The sequence below is a fragment of the Mirounga leonina genome, unplaced genomic scaffold (genome assembly GCF_011800145.1).
Source record: "Mirounga leonina isolate KUSES-001 unplaced genomic scaffold, KU_Mleo_1.0 Mir_154, whole genome shotgun sequence".
Classification (NCBI taxonomy): domain Eukaryota; kingdom Metazoa; phylum Chordata; class Mammalia; order Carnivora; family Phocidae; genus Mirounga; species Mirounga leonina.
The window spans coordinates 60,728,028-60,749,337 of record NW_023270389.1 but is presented as its reverse complement, the minus strand read 5'-3'; the positions used below and the strand labels follow the sequence as shown (position 1 = coordinate 60,749,337).

Sequence of the window (21,310 nt, the reverse complement as noted above, 5' to 3'; positions counted from 1 at the left end):
AGTAAAGTAAGAATTGAATGATGTCCATTAGATTTGGCAGTTGGGACATCACTGCAGACTTGGAGATTTTGCACAAAAATGGTGGGCTGGAGGCCAGGGGGCAGTAGGCTGAGGAGTGAGTGGGGGTGATGAAGTAAAGTCAGAGGTTCTAGATTATACTGTCAAGAAGTTATGTTCAAAAAAGTAGAAACAGACCCATAAAGACAGAGAGCAAACTGATGGGTGCCAAAGGGGAGGGGCAGGAGGATGGGCAAAATGGGTGAAGGGGAGAGGGAGGTACAGGCTTCCAGCTGTGGAATGAGTAAATCACAGGGATGAATGGCACAGCACAGAGAATATCCTCGATGATCGTGTGACAGTGTTGTGTGGTGACAGATGGCAGCTGTGTGCTGAGCACAGCGTAACGTATAGAGATGTTGAATCACTGTGTTGTACACCTGAGACTAATGTAACATTGTGTGTCAGCTACACTCAAAGATGAGAGATAGATAGATATAGATGATAGATGATAGATAGATAGATAGATAGATAGATAGATAGATAGATAGATAGATGATAGATAGTTTAGTTCAAAAGGGAAAAGAGATTGTACACCAGCCATGGAGCGATGCAGAGTCAGGGGAGGGTTCTCTGAGCAAGATTTACATTTTATTCTCAAACTAAGAGGAAGGGAGAGAGGGGGGAGTTGAAACACTCTTTGGGAAGGAATGACCAATGAAACACAGTTAGAAGGTCAGGGGAACGGCCCAGGGGGAAAGGTGGTCCAGGTCTGACCCTGAGCAGGTTGCCTTATCCTCTGAGCTGGGGGAAAGGGGAGAAGGATGTGTGAGGCTCTCAGGGGTAGAAAGTTGAGGAAGACCATGACCGAGAAGCTCTATTTTGTGCATGGAGGAAGAAACAAGTTTCTCTGGAGTGAGATCTAGTTTAGAGTAATTACAGAAAGGTCCCAGAGGAGGAACTGCCCAAGGCGAGGACAGGGGAGGTGGATGGTGGCAAGGGCCTCAGCTCACAGGGCTGAGCTAACTTTGTTCAGCAGTCCTTGGTTTTGTGGCCATAGAAATAGACCAAGGGATGTGTGGCTCTGACCCAAGAGCTAGAGAGAGGGGCAGGGAAGGTGTTCTTCAGGTGATCACTGAGGTTGGGCTCGGTCGGAAAGGTGACCCAGAGCTGATGGAGCAGGAGAGTGAGGGGGTCATGTGGCTGAGCCCATGTAGGGCAAGAGCGTGCTCAGTGGGGATTTCATAGAGTGCAGGACGCTGCAGGACCACAGGCTGGTCCATATAAAGAGGAGAACTTTGGAGGTGCACTGATTACAAAACCTGCAGGCTAAGGTTTTGAATAAAACTGTATCAGTCCAAACTGAGTTGGCCTGGAGTTAGGGAAAGGTTTGAACCAGTGAACAAACAAAGGTCTACACATGTTGGGGCTGAGGAGAGATAGATTTGGGGCTTGTCTTTAAGATAGAAATGTTTGTTGTTGTTTTTTTAAATGAGAAATCAGTGACAGGTCTGGAAGTGACATTGTGTGTGTTTTGGGAGGGCTGACCCCACCTCCTAAACCAAGTGGGTAAATTGTGGTAGAAAATAACATGGCAGGACTTCCAGAGAAGCTATGGCCTCAGGAAGAGTCAGGATTTAGTTAAGGCAAAAAGCTACAGATTCAGGGAAGAGGCTGAGCCTCCAGGAGACACTGTTGGCCTGGTGGAGAAGTCCAAGGGCCAGAGTAGCTGGGGGCTTGGTCAGGAAAGAGGAAGACAGCCTGGAAATGAGAGTATGGGGAAGTTTGGATAATCAGAGCAGAAGCTCATTTGGGGGGCAGTTTCCAAAGAAGAGGGGTTCTCACAGCCTTTGGGGGCTGATGGGGTGCTCAAGGCTCTGAACAGGAATTCTGTTGGAAAGTTGACTCTCAGCACACATGTGAGCTGAGGTGGTGCAGGAATGGTGAGGATAGCAGGTGATGGAGGTCAATCTCTCCACATCCTCTGAGATCCCAGTGGTGGAAGAATTCATTTCAGGCAGAGTCAGGACCCAAGAAAGCATCCTCTCTAGGTGCCCAATCCAGGAGATCTGCATGTTTTCAACATATTCTATCAGGTTGTGTCTATATTACAGAACGAAGTAATGATTGGGTTAATATAAATGTTCTTTGCAGTCTAGTAAATTTCTTTCCCCAAACTAACTTATTTTCTTTATTTTTATCCACATGGATATTATTCCTACAGGACTTACTGGCCAGACTTGGATGGGAAAATAAGAGAAGCATTAGTTTTGCGAAGCGTTAAAGTTCGACTCCTTATAAGCTTCTGGAAGGAAACTGACCCCCTTACATTTAACTTTATTTCATCTCTTAAAGCTATTTGCACTGAAATAGCCAACTGCAGTTTGAAAGTTGTAAGTATGATATTGACTTCAGTATTATTAAATAAAAAGGGCTGATTCCCTCCCCACATCTGTGAAAGCCATAAGCACATGCATTCATGTAAACTGCCAATTAAGAACCAGGATAACAGTCTCTGATAGTGAGAAAATATTTCAAAAGTAGGATAAGTATTTTTTTCAAGACAAACACATGGGTGGCTCAGATGGTTGGGCATCTGCCTTCAGCTCGGGTCATGATGCCGGGGTCCTGGGATCAAGCCCCACATTGGGCTCCTGGCTCGGCGGGGAGCCTGCTTCTCCCTCTGCCTCTGCCTCTCTCCCTGCTCATGCTTTCTCTCTCTCTCTCTCTCTCTCTCTCTCTCTCTGTATCTCTTTGTCTCAAATGAATAAATAAAAAATCTTTAAAAACAAACAAACAAACAAACACATGAGAAAAGGAGCCTGGAACCCATGTTTGCTGGTGCCCTCCTGGCCTCGCCCTATTTTCACACACTGCCTGTTGGGCCCTCTCTGCTTTGTTTGAACTGCTTCGTTCACCTGCCATTCCTGTTTCTAAGTCTGTGACCAGCAGCGGCTCTGCTCTCCACAGCCTCCCCCAGCCCCAGAGACCCCCAGCCTGAGCTCCTGTTCTTGCTCCAGTCCTTGGGGCCACATGCTAATCCATATACTTTGAGGGAGACAAGATTGGGAAAGGGTTTTACTCTCAGTGTGGTAATGCCTTAGCTCATCTTTGACTCTCAGGTCCTCACATGGATTCCCTCTTCCTCCCCTCTGGGCCTCTGTATAATGCTGTTCCCTCTGCCTACAGCATTCTCCTCCTCTGTGCCTTATCTGACTAATGCCCGCTAGTTCTTTAGGGCTCACCTTTTCCAACCTCCACTGCAGTCATTCAGCAAATGTACCCTGAGACCCTACTCTGCGCCAGGCACACTTTTGGGTGATGGGTCTGTGCTCCATGCAGTATTTAGGGACCAGGATGACAGGGGTGCCACCATCCACTCTGACACATAGCTTCCAAGATAGTCCCAACCCTCAGCATCCCAGGGCCAATCAAAAGGAGAGAGAGAGAATGGAGGACTGCCCAGGAGGCATTTATGGGGTGGGCCTGGAGATGGTGAACCTCCCTTTAGCCTTTATTCTGCTGCTCAGAAGTCACTCACCTGGCCACACCGAATGTCAGAGGTGGCATGTTCCCCAAAAGACAAAGGGACAGGTTGGTGGATCATCAGTCTGCACCCACACAGAGAACCCTCATCTCCCACAGGTACTGCACAGTGCAAAGTTCAAAACCTCCCAGAGATGGGCAGTTCTGGACCTCATAGTTCAATAAACAGAAACTAAAAACAAAACAGCAATTTCCCACGAAACCCAAAACCCAGGTTGAAGTTACCTCCTCCCCATATACCAGGGACAGAAGAAGGCCAGTGAATGTATGTACCAGTAGCCACAGCCAAAGGTTTTGTTGTACATAGTTCCCAAACTTGACCAATATGCTTCCTTGCCTATATACTTCTGCCTCTGCCTCCCTCTCCCTCCCTCCCCCTCTCTCCTTTTTTCTTCCCCTTCCCCCCCCTTCTCCCTCTCGCTCCTCTTTCTTATTAATGGTGGTTTCATTCAGGTCATCAGACTTGGGTGGGAAGATTATACCAATTATGATTATTCCAGTTATCTGATCTTTGCTGCAGGATTGAGTCTTAACTGGCCTCAGTCACTTAAAGCATTTTTCAAACTAATTTTATACTCCTGGGCTCCTGGCACAATCAGTTTTTCTAACCCTTTGAAATACCAAATTTCTAGTGTATCTGCTCTCTTTCATATCGGTTTGCAAGCCAGCAAATCCGTCTCTGAGCTTATTTGTCTCCTCTGATAACTTCCTAAAAGTACTAATAACAACCAACATATACTACTAACAGTTTGTTTTCCCATCCCTTGACCTGTAGCCATAGTTGGTTTTTTTTTGGGGGGGGGGGTGCTTGGTCTTCGTTCCAAATTAATGCAAGTTATGGTTTTACCAAATATTTTGCCACTGCTTGGGTCTCCATTCTTTCTATCCTGTAATACCAATTTCCTTGTTGCCTGCTGCCCATTGGGTAAACCATTGCTACATCTTTTATTAAGTTTTATTGTTGCTATTAGGGCACCATCTCACTTCACTTTGCCTAGATGTAGTAAGTGCTTAATATTTTTTTTAAATAAGGAATTTCTTATATTCATGAGTATAGACAAGCAACAGGCACTGCATTAAATACTTTGTATGTACTACTTAATATTCACAACTACACTGTGAAGCAGGAACTTTTATATTGTAAAGACATAGAAAATGAAGCCTAAAGAGATTAAATAATTTCTCTCCAGAACACTCGTTAATAGAGGAGAAAGATTCAAATACAAGCCTTTCTTTCTTTCTTTCTTTCTTTTTCTTTCTTTCTTTCTTTCTTTCTTTCTTTCTTTCTTTCTTTCTTTCTTTCTTTCTTCTTTCTTTCTTTTCCTTCCTTCCTTCCTTCCTTCCTTCCTTCCTTCCTTCCTTCCTTCCTTCCTTCTTTCCTTGTGTGTGTGTAGAACTGAACTGAACAGATTTTATTCAACTTTTTAGGATGAGGAAAACAAATGATATAAAATAAGTCATAAGAAATGATCTCTTGTACTATCTCAGACTACTTTCAGTGTTTTACAAAATGCTCACACAGCAAATACGAAAAGCTTTAACATAGTCTTACAACTTTTGCTGCAACAAATGCAACATTACCAAACATACAAATTTTTTCTGTGCCAATTTTAAAAGTAGAATTACTGAATTACTAATTTTTACAATGTTATTCATATTTATTTTTATTCATATATTTTTAATGAGATCATTGCCAATATATACATTATTAATGTAAAAATAAAGTTAAGGAAAATACAAGTCTTTCTAATTCCAGAGTCTGAGCTCTTAGATATCATAGTGCATGGTCTCTGCATGCAGAACAGATAATTGAAGTTACAAAGTTCTTTTTTTTGTCTTTCCTATCTATATTGAAAAACGTCATATATTACATCTGCTCAAAGACTTGAGATGCTACACATCTGACTTATATATCTGTGGGATCAACAAAAATATCAGATAAAATGTTAACTCATTCATAACATTAAATATTTTTTTAAGTTGAAGTTATCAATCATATAAAGCCATAAAATTCTAGGATTTACTGTAGATTTCAAAAAATTATGCTTCTCACATAGATTTCATTTTAATCTCCCTAACACTCTAATAATATTGATATAAAATAGAAATTTCTATCTCCATTTAACTGGTTTTTATAAACTGAGTAGCCATGCACATGTCTGAGTTCACAAATCAGTATTAGAAATAGAAACGGGTCTGTGAAACCTACAGCTAACATCTTACTCAATGATAAAAAGTTGAAAGCTTTTCCTTTAAGATCAGAAACAAGACAAGTGTTCCATCTCTTACCTTTCCTATCCAACATAGTATTGGAAGTCCTAGCCAGAGCAATCAGGCAAGAAAAAGAAATAAAAAGTATCAGAATTGAAAAGGAAGTGGCAAAATTGTCTCTATTTGCAGATGACATGATTTTATATATAGAAAATCCTAAAGACTCAACCCCCAAAAATGTTGGATTTAATCAATGAATTCAGTAAAGATGCAGGATACAAAATGAAAATACAAAAATCAGTAGTGTTTCTACACACTAACAGTGAAATTTCTGGAAAAAAAAGAGAAATGGATCCCATTTATACTGGCATCAAAACAATAAAATACATAGGAATAAATTTAACTAAGGAGATAAACAATCTCTATGCTGAAAACTATAAGACATTGATAAAAGAAATCAAAGACAATGCAAAAAAATGGAAAGGTATCCCACATTCATGGATTAGAAAAATTAATATTGTTAAAATATCAATACAACCAAAAGCCATCTATAGATTCAATGCAGTCCTATCAAGATTCCAATTGCATTTTTATAGAAGTAGAAAAAACACTCATAGGGCGCCTGGGTGGCTCAGTTGGTTAAGCGACTGCCTTCAGCTCAGGTCATGATCCCAGGGTCCTGGGATCGAGTCCCACATCGGGCTCCCTACTCTGCGGGAAGCCTGCTTCTCCCTCTCCCACTCCCCCTGCTTGTGTTCCCTCTCTCGCTGTGTCTCTCTTTGTCAAATAAATAAATAAAATCTTTAAAAAAAAAAAGAAAAAACACTCATAAAATTTATGTGGAACTGCAAAAGACCCTGAATAGCTGAAGAAATCTTGAGAAAGAAGAACAAAGAAGGAAGTATCACACTTCCTGATTTCAAGCTATACTATAAAGCTATGGTCATCAAATATGGTACTGGCATAAAAACAGACAAATAGACCAATGGAATAGAACCAAGAGCTCAGAAATAAACCCAAGCATATGTAGCCAACTAATATTTGATAAGGGAGCCAAGAATACTCAATGGAGAAAAAATAATCTTGTCAACAAATGGTGCTGGGATACCTGGATATTCACATATAAAAGAATGAAACTGGACCCATATCATACCCCACTCACAAAAATTAACACAAAATGGATTAAAGACTTAAATGTGGGACCTGAAACCATGAAACTCCTAGAAGAAAACACAGGAATGAAGTTTCTTAACATGGATTGGGGTAATAACTTTTTGGATGTGACACCTAAAATACAAGCAACAAAATAAAAAAGAAACAGTGAAAAGACCACCTATGGAAGGGTAAAAATATTTGCAAAGCATATATCTGATAAGAGCTTAATATCCAAAATACATCAAAAACTCATACAACTGAATAGCAAATAACCCAATTAAAAAATGGACAAAGGACCTGAATAGACATTTCTCCAAAGAAGATATACAAAAGGCCAAGAGGTACATGAAAAGATGCTCAACATTGCCAGTCATTAGGGAAATGCAAATCAAAACCACTGTGAGATACCATAGCATGCATGTTAGGACAGCCATCATCAAAAAAACAAAGATAACAAATGCTGGTGAGGATGTGGAGAAAAGGGATCCTGTGTGCACCATTGGTGGGAATGTAGATTGGTGCAGCCACCAGGGCAAATAGTATGGAGAATCCTCAAAAAATTAAAAATAGGACTACAATATGATTTAGCAATTCTATTTATGGGAATATAACCAAAGGAAACTAAAACACTAACTCAAAAAGGTATCCGCACCTTCATGTTCATAGCAGCAATACTCACAGTAGCCAAGACATAGAAACAATCTAAATGCCCATTAATGGATGAATGGATAAAGAAGTTGTGGCATATCTATACAAAGGAATATTATTTGGCTATAAAAATAAGATAATACCTTTTTGACAACATGGGTGGACCTTTGAAGGCATTATTCTGAGTGAAATAAGTCAGAGAAAGACAAGTACTGTAGGATAGCAATTGTATGTGGAATATAAAATTAAAAAAAATAAAAAGTCATAGAGAAAGAGATCAGACTTGTGGTTACCAGAGGTGGAGGGTGGGGTAGGGGAGACAGGGAATTGGAGGAAGGTGGTCAAAGGGTACAAACTTCCAGTTACAAGATAAGTACTAGGGATTTAACATACAACATGATGACTGCAGCTAACACTGCTACATGATATGTAGGAGAGTTGTTAAGAAAATAAATCCTAGGGCACCTGGGTGGCTCAGTCGTTAAGCGGCTGCCTTCGGCTCGGGTCATGATCCCGGAGTCCTGGGATCGAGTTCCACATCGGGCTCCCTGCTCGGCGGGAAGCCTGCTTCTCCCTCTCCCACTCCCTCTGCTTGTGTTCTTGCTCTGTGTCTCTCTCTGTCAAATAAATAAATAAAATCTTAAAAAAAAAAAAAAGAAAGAAAAGAAATCCTAAGAGTTCTCATCACAAGGAGAAATTTTTGTCTTTATTCTTTTCTTCTTTCTTATCTTTTTATTTTATCTATATGAGAAGATAGATGTTAGCTGAATGTATTGTGATCATGTCACAATAATGTGTAAATCAAACCATGATGCAGTACAACTTAAATTTATACAGTGATAGATGTTAATTACTCCTCAATAAAATGGGAAGAAGAAACAGGTCTATGATTACTACTATGGATCTATTTTCCACACCAGATTTACAAGTGAATGTGATAACCAGGAGTTGGATTCGAGCACCAACCTCAGTTTAGAATCAGGAATCAGGGATTAGAGGAAACACTGGTGTGTTCCCAGAAAGCCAGGCAGAGACCCAGGAGAACAGTCAGTTTGTGTTCAGTACCTTTCCATGGACAAGAGAATCCTGGGGATTGTTTTCAGCCCAGGGATGGCATTTTCCAGATAACTGAAGTGGCATATAGGACAGCATGGAAAATCAAGTGAAGCATTGTATTCCTAGTGCCTAGCAGGATGCTGGCACAAAGAATTCAAAACATATGTGTTGAATGGATGGATGGATGGGTGGATGGATGGATAAAATCAAAAAAAGGAGCTGATGAAGCATGTTCAGGAAGGATCTGTGAACCAGTGAGTGGAGGGAGCAGGGAGCATGGTAGATATGGAGTCATTTTAGCCATTTTCCCTAAAGAGGGTGTGCTGGAGAAGGGTGAAGAATCTGCCAGGTGAGGTCATTCACTCAGTTCAGTATGCTTGCAGATAGAGGAGCACCACTGTCAGACCTACCAAGTTTAGCAGTGTTCTAAAATACAAGTTTGATTATGATTTAGATATGACAATGCCAACAGATCAGGAAATGGTGGCCATTGGAAAGGCAAATTTGTTTTATTCACAGATCTCAAGAGAAGGGGGCATGAAGGGATGCCCCAGGGTCATCCGGGAGGCAGGAGTGAGGGAAGCATGGACAAGAACTTTTGTTTTGGTTTACAGGGTTGGGGAAGAGGCAAGGCAGAGTAAGCCCACTTAGGATTGGCAAGTTTGAATGATTTCGGTGGGCTCTAGGGCCCAGGGGCTGTCCCTAGTTGCCTGGTGCCTGGTACCTGGCCCTGGGGTGATTAGGGCAAGTGGATAGTGGCCCAGTGTGAGCCATAAAGGAGGTGACTCAGGGTATGGGCCATGGTTTTAAGTATGAGAAGTGCATTCCCAGGCAAGTTCTTTGCTATCTCCAGAAATTAGCCAGCCCTCGGAAGGGCAGTCCCTCCAGGCTCAGCAGGGCTCAGATGTCAAAGCATCAGAACACAGAAAATAAGAAGACATGACTAATACAAACAGAAGCAGAGGAGAGAATGTCTGGAGCCTACCACACATTGTGCCTTTGCTCCCACCTCTTCTCGAAGGCACTATCAGTTGAAATCTCCATTGTGAAATATTGTGCTCTCATTTAAGACTTGCAAGAAATTATAAGGAAAGTAGAATCCATCCTTTTATTCTCTACTTACTCAGCTCCATCTTTTCCAACATCCATGGTCACATTACTTGAATAGACCAATCATTAGTAGTTCACCGTTGGACATTTCATGACGTAGAGACTCTGGTCCTCACTCAAGCCAGGCCATGCATTTCTAAGCGTCAACATAAGCCTCAGTGGGAACACAGCCTGTGGCCCCAACATCTAGAACACAGGTGGGTGAGGAGCTTTTTCAAGACAGGTGGGCATTGGAACATTCCTTGAAGCATTTCTTCTGGAGCCTGGGATCCCTGACAAAGCAGAAGTCCTGGTTACAAGGCAGGGAATCTTTCTTCAGAGGAGTGGGCACCCACAGCCCTGGCTTGGTGGCAGGGGTTGTATCCATTAGGGGACACCTGGAAAAGAGACTGCAGTCACAAAGTTGACCCTATCAGCTGGGCTTTTATTTTTCAATGAATTCATAAATCCCTTTTGGACAGTCTTTGCTGTCACCTACAGCACATTAGGTGTCTTGTGGTATGTCAGTGAATACAGTGTGATTCCTGCTGCCATTTTCATCTCCCAGACAAAGCTTTTTCCTTCTTGGGGGCCATCTTCAACTTTCTAGAGCAGATGAGTCTCTGTAGAGTGCCAAGCAGTGATGCCATCCCCAACATAAATTAGGATGTATATTTTATTCTTTTTCACATCCATCTTGATTCCACAATAATATTTTTCTCAAAAGGAGGAGGTGGAGTGTGTGGACATGTGTTGTAACAGAATGTCTGAGCAGGGTGACTGCTGTTACCGGGTGGCAGGCAGGGTTGGGGAAATACCACAGGGCTTCCCAGATACATAACTATGACTTAAGAGCATCCACAGGTCATCAAGTCTGTGTGAAGAATCCACAAAATGTGGCCATCTGTGAACCCTCCAAATGACACAGATTTTGCAGGAGACAGGAACTGTGGAGAAGGGAGATCGAGGCAGCATTGCCTACCATCATGGTAATATGGCTCTGGGTAATACCTTCCTCTGTGATGTGCAATGGACCATTCCCAGGTGATAGATTTTGGTGGGCGCGCCATTGATCTCAAGGGGTCTTGCAAAAAATTGGAATAGAATTTTCAGGGCTATTAGGGACCTTGGTGATCACACTTAGTTTATCACTCCTTTCCTACTCTGGGATGAAGGGGAAGATGAGCCCTCACTATTTCCCCAAGGCAAACTTGAACAGTTTTAAAACTGTATGACGTCTCCATTTCTCTAGATAACATCTCATTTTTCTCTCTGCCTCTTCTTCCTTTCAAACATGCATGATCCCACAGCCCTAAGACATTCATTCCAGAAAGATTCCATGCAGTTCTGGATATGTTCAGCCTTTTCCAGTGTGAAGGAGACTCAAGAGCTCACTTTTGATGGTGTGTCATCCTGTGAGCTCGGTCACAGTTCGGGCCTCATCTGAGCAGTTAGGAATTCCAGCAGATTCTGGAAACACCAGCCTGCCTACCTCCACTGTCAGCCCCCCATAGCCCCAGGCCTGAGGTGCTTTTGGGGTCACATTAAAGTTGAAAGTCAGGATTCATAGTTTGAAGTGGTGATTTTTTTGGCTTCTTATTAAAAAAGCTTGTAGACCTAGGTTTGTCCCCTTGGCAAAATCTCTTTTGACCTTTGCAAATCCCCAGCTGAATCAGCTAGTCATTGACATGGGCCTGCTGCTTTTTATAATGTATGCAACACAGAGGAATATTCATTCAGGTCATTGGCATGCATGACAGAAAGCACCCTGAGGCAGACCTCAAATGCCAGTGCACCCCGATGAATAAGACAATGAGAATTTAAAAACCTTCTGGCCCTCACCTTGTTGAAAGAATGAATTTTGTGTTCATTTTGCAGCTTAAAAGTGTTCATTATAGACCTAGTTGAGCATGCTAATTTTCCCTCTTGTTGCCCATATAAGATTTGAGAACAAAAATACTTCATCTATATGAATTAACAAGATTGTGGCTTTAATAACCCAGTATGAGGCCAACTGTGGATATTTGGATAAGAAACCCTTTTGTGCTCTTGAACAAAACCAAAAACGTTCCTTATTCACCTGCTTCCTTAATCTGTTTATTTTTGTGTCTTACAGAAATTTTTCGATCTGGAAAGAGAGAATGTGTGTGCTACAAAAGAACAAAAGGATCACACCTTTCCTAAATTAAATCGCAACAAGTACATGGTGACAGACGGCGCGGCTTATATTGGTAGGTGTCAGGGCTGTCAGGCTCCTTGGGGGATCCTGCAGGTCAGTGGCGGTCCCACCGTGGTCTTCTGTACCCTGCAGGGCCCTGGAGGAAACAGGAGGGGGAGGGCAAACAGCCCCTTGAACTGAACCTCTCCTCTAGGGCTTGGTTCAAGTATGAGGATGCCATAGAAGATGTTTTTAATAAGTGTTTTCAGAAATTCTTTGGTCCACTTGCCTCATGTTATGGGTGAGGAGGTGAATGGCTCATGAAAGGCAAGTCCCAGGGACATCTGGGTGGCTCAGTCGGTTAAGCATCTGCCTTCAGCTCAGGTCATGGTCTCAGGGTTCTGGGATCGAGCCCCGCATTGGGCTCCCTGTTTAGCAGGAGTCTGCTTCTCCCTCTGCCCCTTGCTCTGCTTGTGCTCTCTCTCTCAAATAAATAAATAGAATTTTTTAAAAAATGAGTCCTGAGAATTGAACCCTTCCCACCCACCGTACCCCAGCCAGCCTGTGCTGAGTCATAGGAGGCAGACATGATGACAGCCCAGCACCAAAATGAGTACTGCCTGGACAACCATCCTACCTCTGCCATTTTGAAAATGTCTCCCCTCGGAGAATTTACTCATGCTCTCTAAACCTCAATATCCCCATCTGTACAACGGGGCTAATAATAGTTTCTACTTCATTGGGGGAAATTTAAGTAATATATGCAGAGCACCTTGCACAATTAAAACCCCCAGCATACAGATAATACCTGATTCATGTTAGTTGTTATTTTTAAGGTAATAATACCTACTAGTGGAATTATTTACTAATGTGTCAGCTCTGTGCGCCTTTCCTACAGTGTGCATGAGTCCAGGGTAATCCCTTAACTGGTACCATCAACAGCAGAGCAGAAAATTATTATCCGTAAAAGAAGGGACATAAATCACAGAACAGCAGTCTGACTATTACATTGTACAGATGACGTGGCAGGCTCAAAGCAGAAAAGAAAAACGTGTGTGTGGAATGAAGGAGTATGGAATATGGGGTTTTTTCCCCCTCTAGTTCAGTGAGTGAGTATAGAGTATGCCTTTTTTTCTTTGTAAAGCACTTTATCTCATTTGATTTTCTAAGCAACGTTGCCAATAGGGAGGGCAGCTTTTATCGCCTGCAGTTTAGAAATAAGGAAACACGGACCATGATTGGGGAAATGACTTAAACATGCAGATGCGAAGAGGAAGAGCGAGCCCTAGAATTCAAGGTACCCAGAACCTTCCCCCTCAACCCTACCACCTGGAACCAGAAGACACTGCCATCAGCCACTCGAAAGTTAGCTACTCCGTCCCAGCTCCGTGGAAAGTTGCTCTTTTTCCATTTTGAGTAGTTGTGTGTCACATTAGGAGAATAGTATATTGGAATTTTTTAAAATGTGTATTACTCAAGTTGTTTTAGAATATGAGAATATTATTTTATTCATACTGTCCCTCCTGTTGGCTTAGGATGTAAGAATTTGGATGTTCTCATGTTCATTAGCTTACAGAGGATAGAATGAAAGCAGCTCCTCTTTAAATACGTGTCAAAAACAAACTCAAAATCATTTCATCAAAACTGGGAACTTTGGGCTCAATAATTAGGAAATACAGGGACAGATCAGGTTTCAGGCCCAGTTGGATTTAGGAACTCAGATCTGGATATTTTACCTGCGGGGTTTACTCAAAGTGAAGTGCCATGTGTACTTGGAGCAGTTATATGGTGCCTATATCCAAAAGCTCTTTTAACGAATCAAATAAGTGTTTTGGAGTCACAAAAACCTCTATTTGAATTCAAGCACTGACCCTTATAAGCTGGAAGATGATGGAAAGTCACGTGATCTCTTTGAGTCTCTGTGTGCCTCTGTTTTCTTATCTGTAAAATAGGGATAAAAGTGTCCACCCTTTGGTGGTGGTAGGAGGATTAAACGAGATAATATAGGAAAAGCTCCAAACATTGACTCCCATCTGTCTCAATCCTTAGTAAATATGGATTCCTAGCTCTCTCTCTTCTTCTTCCTGTATAATACATTTTAAAAATAGACTTTTTTTTTTTTTGAACAGTTAGGTTCACAGCAAAACTGAATGGAAAATACAGAATTCTCATATCCCTCTGCCCCCTCACACGTACACACAACCTGCCCCATTATCAGCCCCCCAAAGTGGTACATTTGCTACAATTGGTGAACCTGTGCTGATATTGATATATACATTAGGGATTCACTCTTGATGTTACATTCTATGGGTCCTGACAATGTATACACCATTATGGTATCATAGTCATTTCACTGCCCTGCCAATCCTCTGTGCTCCTTCCCTCCCAGCCAACTCCCGGCAACACACTGATCTTTTTACTGTCTCCATCGTTTGGGCTTTTCCAAGATATCACGTAGTTGGAATCATATAGTGTCTATCCTTTTCAGATTGGCTTCTTTCACTTAGCGATATGCATTTAAGCTTCCTCTGTATCTTTGGATGGCTTGATAGCTCATTTCTTTTTAGCACTGAACAATATTCCACAGTCTGGATGGACCACAGTTTGTTTATCCATTCACCTTCAGGATATGTTGGTTGCTTCTAAGTTTTGGTAATTATGAATAAAGCTGCTATAAACATCCACATTCAGGTTTTTGTGTGGACTTATTTTCAACCCCCCTTGCTAGGGTAATAGCAAGGAGTGTGATTGCCCAATCGAATGGTAAGACTATGTTGAGTTTTGTGAGAAACTGCCAAACTGTCTTCCAAAGTAGCTCTATCATTTTGAGTTCCCACAGCAGTGACTGAGAGTTCCTGTTGCTCCACATCATCACCAGCGTGTGGTATTGTCAGTGTTCCAGATTTTGGCCATTCTGATACGCGTGTAGTGGTATCTCATCATTGTTTTAATCTGCATTTCCCTGATAGTATGATATGGAGCATCTCTTTATATGCTTATTTGCCATCTGAATATCTTCTTGGATGAGGTGTCGTTGGCCCATTTTTTTCATCAGGCTTTTCATTTTCTTATTGTTGAGTTTTAAGAGTTCTTTGTGTATTTTGGATAACAGTCTTTCATCAGATGTGTCTTTTGCAAATATTTTCTCCCAGCCTGTGGCTTATCTCTTCATTCTCTTGACTGTGTCTTTCACAGAGAAAACATTTTAAATTGTAATGAAGTCCAGCTTATCAGTGATTTCTTTCCTGGATCCTGCCTTTGGTGTTGTGTCTAAAAAGTCATCACCAAACCCAAGTTCATCTAGACTTTCTTATTTGTCACTTTCTAGGAGTTTTATAGTTTTGCATTTTACATTTTGCTGTGATCCATCTAGAGTTAATTTTCGTTAAAGGTGTAGGATCTGTGTCTAGATTCCCTTTTTTTGCAGGTGAATGTCGTTATTCCAGCACCATTGTTGAGAAGACTAGTTTTGCACCCTCACATTGCCTTGGCTTCTCTGTAAGGATCAGTTGACTATATTTACAAGGGTCTATTTCTGGCTTTCTGTTATAATGCATTTTTAAATGAGTTCATTTTACACACAGCATTCTGGCAAAACATTAATTCCCTAGAGCGAGGCATAGTTCTTGTATAAAAATATTTAAAGAGCATCCAGAGAGAAAATTCATTGATAATTTAAATGATTATCAGCATGTTCTGGAAATCTAAGTCGTCACTCAGACACCAGCTGAGAATGCTGAATTAAGAAAAATCCACACTAGACCTTGCATGGAATTATAGCTCATTAAATCTTCATAAGACTTAACAGATTTCCCAAACAGTATCATCTCTCTAATTTTGAATTCTCTGGAGTATATTTGAATCTGGCTTGGCACATTTGTCCAGAAGATGATTCAAATTGTTTGAGGGCCGACAAGGGGGTGGTAGGTTAATTGGAGGCACTGAGAAGGCTCACTGAGGCACATATACCTTCCCAGTGAGCTTGTCTACACCCGTGCCGTTGTTCCTGGGGAGGACCCTATAGTTCTCCTGCCACCTGGGCCGACACATGCATTTGGGAAGCTGAGATGGCAATCTCAGCACTGAGTGGAACAGTGTCCCAGTTGAGAAAATACTGAAGCAGGTATGTGATTCTGAAGTTGAGCCAAACCTTGAGGAAGTGAAAAGTGGGAAAACATGATCACACTGGTGGAGGATTGCCTCTGCAGGCCTGAGAAAGCTGCCTAGTCTTGGAATTCTGGAGAAGAACCTAATTAAAGCTTTGGAGAATCATGGGTGCAGGATCTTGGTTCCATCCATTGTACTGAAGGGAAAAGCTGAATCTCCCAAAATAAGGCTCCAAAATCTTGTCACTTCTCTCCCCTTATCTTTCTGTCTCCTCATGCTGCCCCCAAAGCATATTTCCATCTCTGTGTCCTTCAGAGAGTGTGGTCCCCAGAGGAGAGTAGTTCAGTGTGGCCCGGTGCTCCAGCCCTAGTGGCTGATGCTGAAGTCTGTGGGGTGGGGAGGAGGGGGAAATGTACAGTTAGTACCATGCAGGCCTTTAGGATTGGAGGTGACATGGAACAGAAGTTGAGTGTGGGCTGTGGGGTCAGACCTGGCTTTGAAACTCAGCTCTAATTTTTTTTCACTCCAGTCTTGGACAAATTACCTAACCTTTCTGTGCCTTAATGTCCCCATCAGTACAACGGAGTGAGTATTATCACCTCATAGGATTGCAGTGAATATTGAATGAGATAATGTAATGAGATAATGAATTCACTGCCTGACACTCAGCTGTGGGGACAAGACTTTAGCATCTTCTCCACAAGTCCTCAAAAGGCATGCAAGAGCACAGGAGTCTTCTGTTTATGGGATGACTCGAAGGTGCTGCCTGCCAGTGGGTTCCAAAATAACTCTTAACCTGCAATTTCTACTAATCCCCAGTTTAAGACGTCCAAGCCTGTATTTACCTGGCACTGAGCATTGCACAAAGCCACTGCCTCTGAGCATGGCCCTGTGTCTGAGAGCACCTGGTCAGAAACACAGCACTGGCAGAGACTCCAATGCAGTATCCTGAACCTTTGGTGGACAGTTCCCTCATTTATAGCAGTAAAATTCATCCAACGTTATGTCTGTCAGGAAACCATCAGGGGGAACAGTGTGTGTTTGGGGAATGGCAGGAGACAGTAGGAGATAGAGGACAGAGAGAGAGAAGAGTTTGTTCTCTAGTGCTGATAATATTGATATAGGGACCCGGTATAAGGCCGTGAGGAATAAACTCAAGGAGTACAATGAGAGACAAGGAAACCACTTCCTCTATTCCAGGAAGTGCCAGATGGAAAGGGGAGTTGATATGTGGGGAGACTCCAGAGAGTGGAGGAGGGCCCACAGGATGAGCGCTATGAAGGAACAGGTATCAGCTCTCTGTAGATGTCTCTTCCCACACAAATGGCTGCAGGGCCTTGGGCCAAGGAGGTTCAGTGTCGTATTCAGCAAATATTCCTGCAGTGATGGCTGAAGACCCACTGAAGGCCTGGAAATCAAGCTCTACACTTAACACGCCTTCAGTTTTCTTTATGAAACCAGCTCTGAACCAAAGAGAGCACAAAACTGGGAGCTGAGACCAAACCCAGGCTAGTGGTAATTCATGAAATCTTTTTTAGTGAGAACACTGCTTCGCTTATGGTATTAAAGATAGCCCGTGGAGACCTGGGTCCACCATTGATCAAATCTGTTCACCTCTTTGAGCCTCAGGCTTCTCGTCTGTGGAGTGGGTATAAATCCTACCAACTATGAGAGATAATGACAGATACAAATGCCAAGCCTAGTGCTTTGCTCATAGTAGGCACTTAATAAAGGACAGATTCTCTCCCCGCCCCACTAAGGTCTTTAAATCCCAACTTCAACCCTAACTCTTCCCCACTCATGCTCCAAGATCCTGATCATATTTTTGTCCACATCCCTCTGCGGGTGTGGCTCTCTAACTTCCTAACTGATGTTTCTGTGTATCTCTCATTACTCAACAAAATGCTTTCCTGACTCATGCAGCCAGAGTTGGAAATCTTTTCCCTTACCCTCATGGCATTGTACACATACATATCTCTGTGTTATAATCATTGTGTTTCCTTCCTGAATGCCTTGAAGTCAGGGACCGTCACTCTCTGTTTTATATCATGGCCCCAGGTACCCACCTGGTAGACATTAGACACTCAGTAAATGTGCATTAAATGAAGGACAAAAAGATCAAAGAAATGAATGGAATGGACCCTCTTGAGGAGAAAACTTTGTTCTCCCACTAGAACCTTCTCCCTGATGGATGCCAAGATAGGAGATTTGTGTGGGACTTTGGGGTAGTCTCTCCTTTTATCTACTCTCACCTTGAAGATGGACTACACATGAGTGACATAGATACTATTGGCCCGTTCTGGGACAGATTCCACCTGCTATGGGCTGAACCATGTCCCCCCAAAATTCGTATGTTGGAAGTTCTAACTCCCAGTACCTCAGAACATGACCTTATTTGGAGTCAGGGTCCATACAGAGGTCATCAAGTTAGAATGAGGTCATCAGGGTGAGCCCTGATCCAGTTTGACTGGTGCCCTTATAAACAAGGGAAATTTGGACACAGAGACAGACATGCACAGAGGCAAGAGAATGTGAAGAGACACGGGGAGAAGCTGGGCATCTACAGGCCCAAGGGAGCAGCCCTGAACAGATTCTCTGTCCCAACCCTCAGTAGAAACCAACCCTGCCAACAGTTGATTTTGGACTTCTAGCCTCCAGAACTATGAGACAATAGATTTCTCTTACTTAAGCCACCCAGTCTGTGGACCTTTGTTACAGCAGCCTTAGCAAACTACTACACTACCCAACACCAAGCTGCATGCTGGGGAGCCTAGAGCCTACTATCATAGCAACTGCCTTGATTCCTGGGCCGATGAGCCAGATTCTGGAACCGGGAAATGATTTACCACCCGAGCAAGGAGAGTTTATCTATTCAGATGGGAACTGATCCTCCTTCTCTGGCTTCAGCCTTTTCTTTGATGTGCAAGCTTGTGAGCATTGTAATTAGAATCCCTCATTTGTACATATGGATCAGATGTTGTCTCTGTGAGAAGGTAGTAATTGTTCACAGGATTTTTAAGTGTATTCCTATATATTTTAAATGTTGCTGTATTTAGTGTGTCTTGTGAATGTCAGTAAGAAATAACAGTTACCAAAAAAACCCAGCAGATTCCTTGTTTTGAGTTTCAAGTTGAGCAAAACTGAAGAAAATGCCAAAATAATATGCAAATATTAATATACCATATGTAAGTCCTCTTGGAAATTTTTTTTTTCCTGAGCTGTCAACACAATTCAATCTCCCTGTCATTTTTTTTTTTAATAGGATCTGCTCGGTGTTTCATTAAATGGGGAATTAACCACCCCCCTGCCATGGATCTTAACTCGGCACCCCATTCTCTGCTTTGTTTGTTTGCAGGCAATTTTGACTGGGTAGGGAACGATTTTACCCAGAATGCTGGCACAGGCCTGGTTATCAACCAAGCAGATGTGAGGAACAACAGGAGCATCATCAAGCAGCTGAAGGATGTGTTTGAGAGGGACTGGTACTCACCCTATGCCAGGACCTTGCAGCCGACCAAACAGCCGAACTGCTCCAACCTGTTCAGACTCAAACCCCCCAGCAACCAAACTGCCATGTCCAGCACCAGCTCGAAGGACCCCGCCAGTGCATAACGTGAAGGAAAGAACTGACAGGACAGCTCATCTTTCCTACTTCTATATAAAGGACTTGAGGAGAGAAAAAAAAAAAACAATTTAATATGTCTTTTTTTAGGGAAAAAGCACACTTCCACAAAAATATTCTCCGACCGCCATGTAATATCTTATCCAACAATATCTTAGCAGCGTGTACATGAAGTTTAGGACTTTTGTATTTGTTACTCCTGACAGAGAATGTCATTTCAGCTTGGAGGTTAGTTTTTACGTTTGCATACAGATTTTAAGACTTCCTAGTTTTAGAACTTTTTCTGCCGACCCACCTGGTCGGTTCTTACGAAGCTTAGCATGAGGTAAATGCTTTCACACTCTTCTGAGAGCTGCTTCTTAGAGAGGTGAGTGAGGCTTTCACCACAGCCAAGGGACTGATCAAGCCAAGTATTGACCCCATAAACTGTCTCCAAGACCCGTGCAGTCATCCAAGCATGAACAGCTGACATCTCATGCCAGGCTCTTGAAAACCACTCTTTCGCCTCCTTGTTCATTTTCTTCGAATACCGTACCTTTCACTTGGTACCATTTTTTCCTCTTCTCAGAGAATGTTCTTCTTAGCATCAGTGTCCCTCTGTTCACCTCCATGCTAGTTCCAAATATGGCAACCTCTTTTGAAAATGTATGAATTCCCTCAGAATGGTATCAAATGGGAATAGCAGTCTTTAATTTTCACCTTTCAACTGCATTTTCCCCTCAAATTAATGGTTTAAAACCACAGCCAGCAATATGTATCTTTTCTCTCAAGCTCAGAAAAATTAGGTAGCTACCTGCGAATACCCAGCAAGCGATTAGATCTGCATTATGAGAATAAAGTAGTTTTTCACATTTTTTTTTGTTTAGCTTATGGTATTATAAAGGAAAGATCTCTATGCATCTGTGGATTTTAATTTCTTTAGAATCATTCATTATGCTGTTAAGAGTATGCCAGCAAAACTTTATAGAGCTATTTAATATACCAAATGCTTTTCAGAGAAATGCAATTTAAATACTGTGCTTCACATATTTTACTAAGAAACAAAAATATTGGATTATTGTTCTATAATGTGTGTTGCGTTTTATATCTATACAATATATAACCCTATATTAATGAAGACCATTGCCACCCTAGAGACAGGCATGGCCCTTTTAGAGCCCAGAGCAGGTGGCCACCAGGATGCCAGTCTCAAGGTCACTCCTGACCCCCTCGGGCCTGGAACAGAATCCTGCACTCCTTGGCCTTGGGTTTCTATTGGTAACGTAGGGACAGTCATACTCACCTACCTCGCGTAGATGTTGTCACAGTAGGAAATATTTATAACTTGTTTTGAAATCAAAAAAACTATATAAATGCTAAGCATTGTGATGTATAATCTTTTTCTCGAACTAATCTTTGTGGTACCCTGAAACAATCAATACCGGGTTCTCACAGGGAGCCTATAAGGGAAAACAGATCACAGCCTCCAGCTGTAAATGTGAGTGGACGCAGGAATTCAGAAACCGTGCTGGAGATCAGGATTGTCATCATTTTGATGGAACATTTTGTTGGGTCACTTTGTCATAAGTAACATCCCTACAAAACGAGACATTGTGCTAAGGATCGTTCTTGAGGACTGGCACATGCGTGTGTTTTCAGAGCAAGGAAAAGCAATCTCAGTTCTTATCTTTTCTATCTAGAGACTTGCTTTCTACTACGCCAGGCAGAGTGATGGAAGAAGC

General features: G+C 42.2%; 1 protein-coding gene across 1 annotated transcript in view; it reads left to right on the top strand.

Annotated features, from left to right (window-relative positions):
- PLD5 (phospholipase D family member 5) overlaps window positions 1-19,579 on the top strand; it is a 409,631-nt gene extending 390,052 nt beyond the window's left edge. The window contains exons 8-10 of the mRNA XM_035011037.1: window positions 2,222-2,390; window positions 11,819-11,933; window positions 19,323-19,579. Of these exons, the coding sequence (XP_034866928.1) occupies window positions 2,222-2,390; window positions 11,819-11,933; window positions 19,323-19,579 (541 nt within the window). The remainder of the gene's footprint in view (window positions 1-2,221; window positions 2,391-11,818; window positions 11,934-19,322) is intronic.
- The last annotated feature ends 1,731 nt before the right edge of the window (window positions 19,580-21,310 follow it).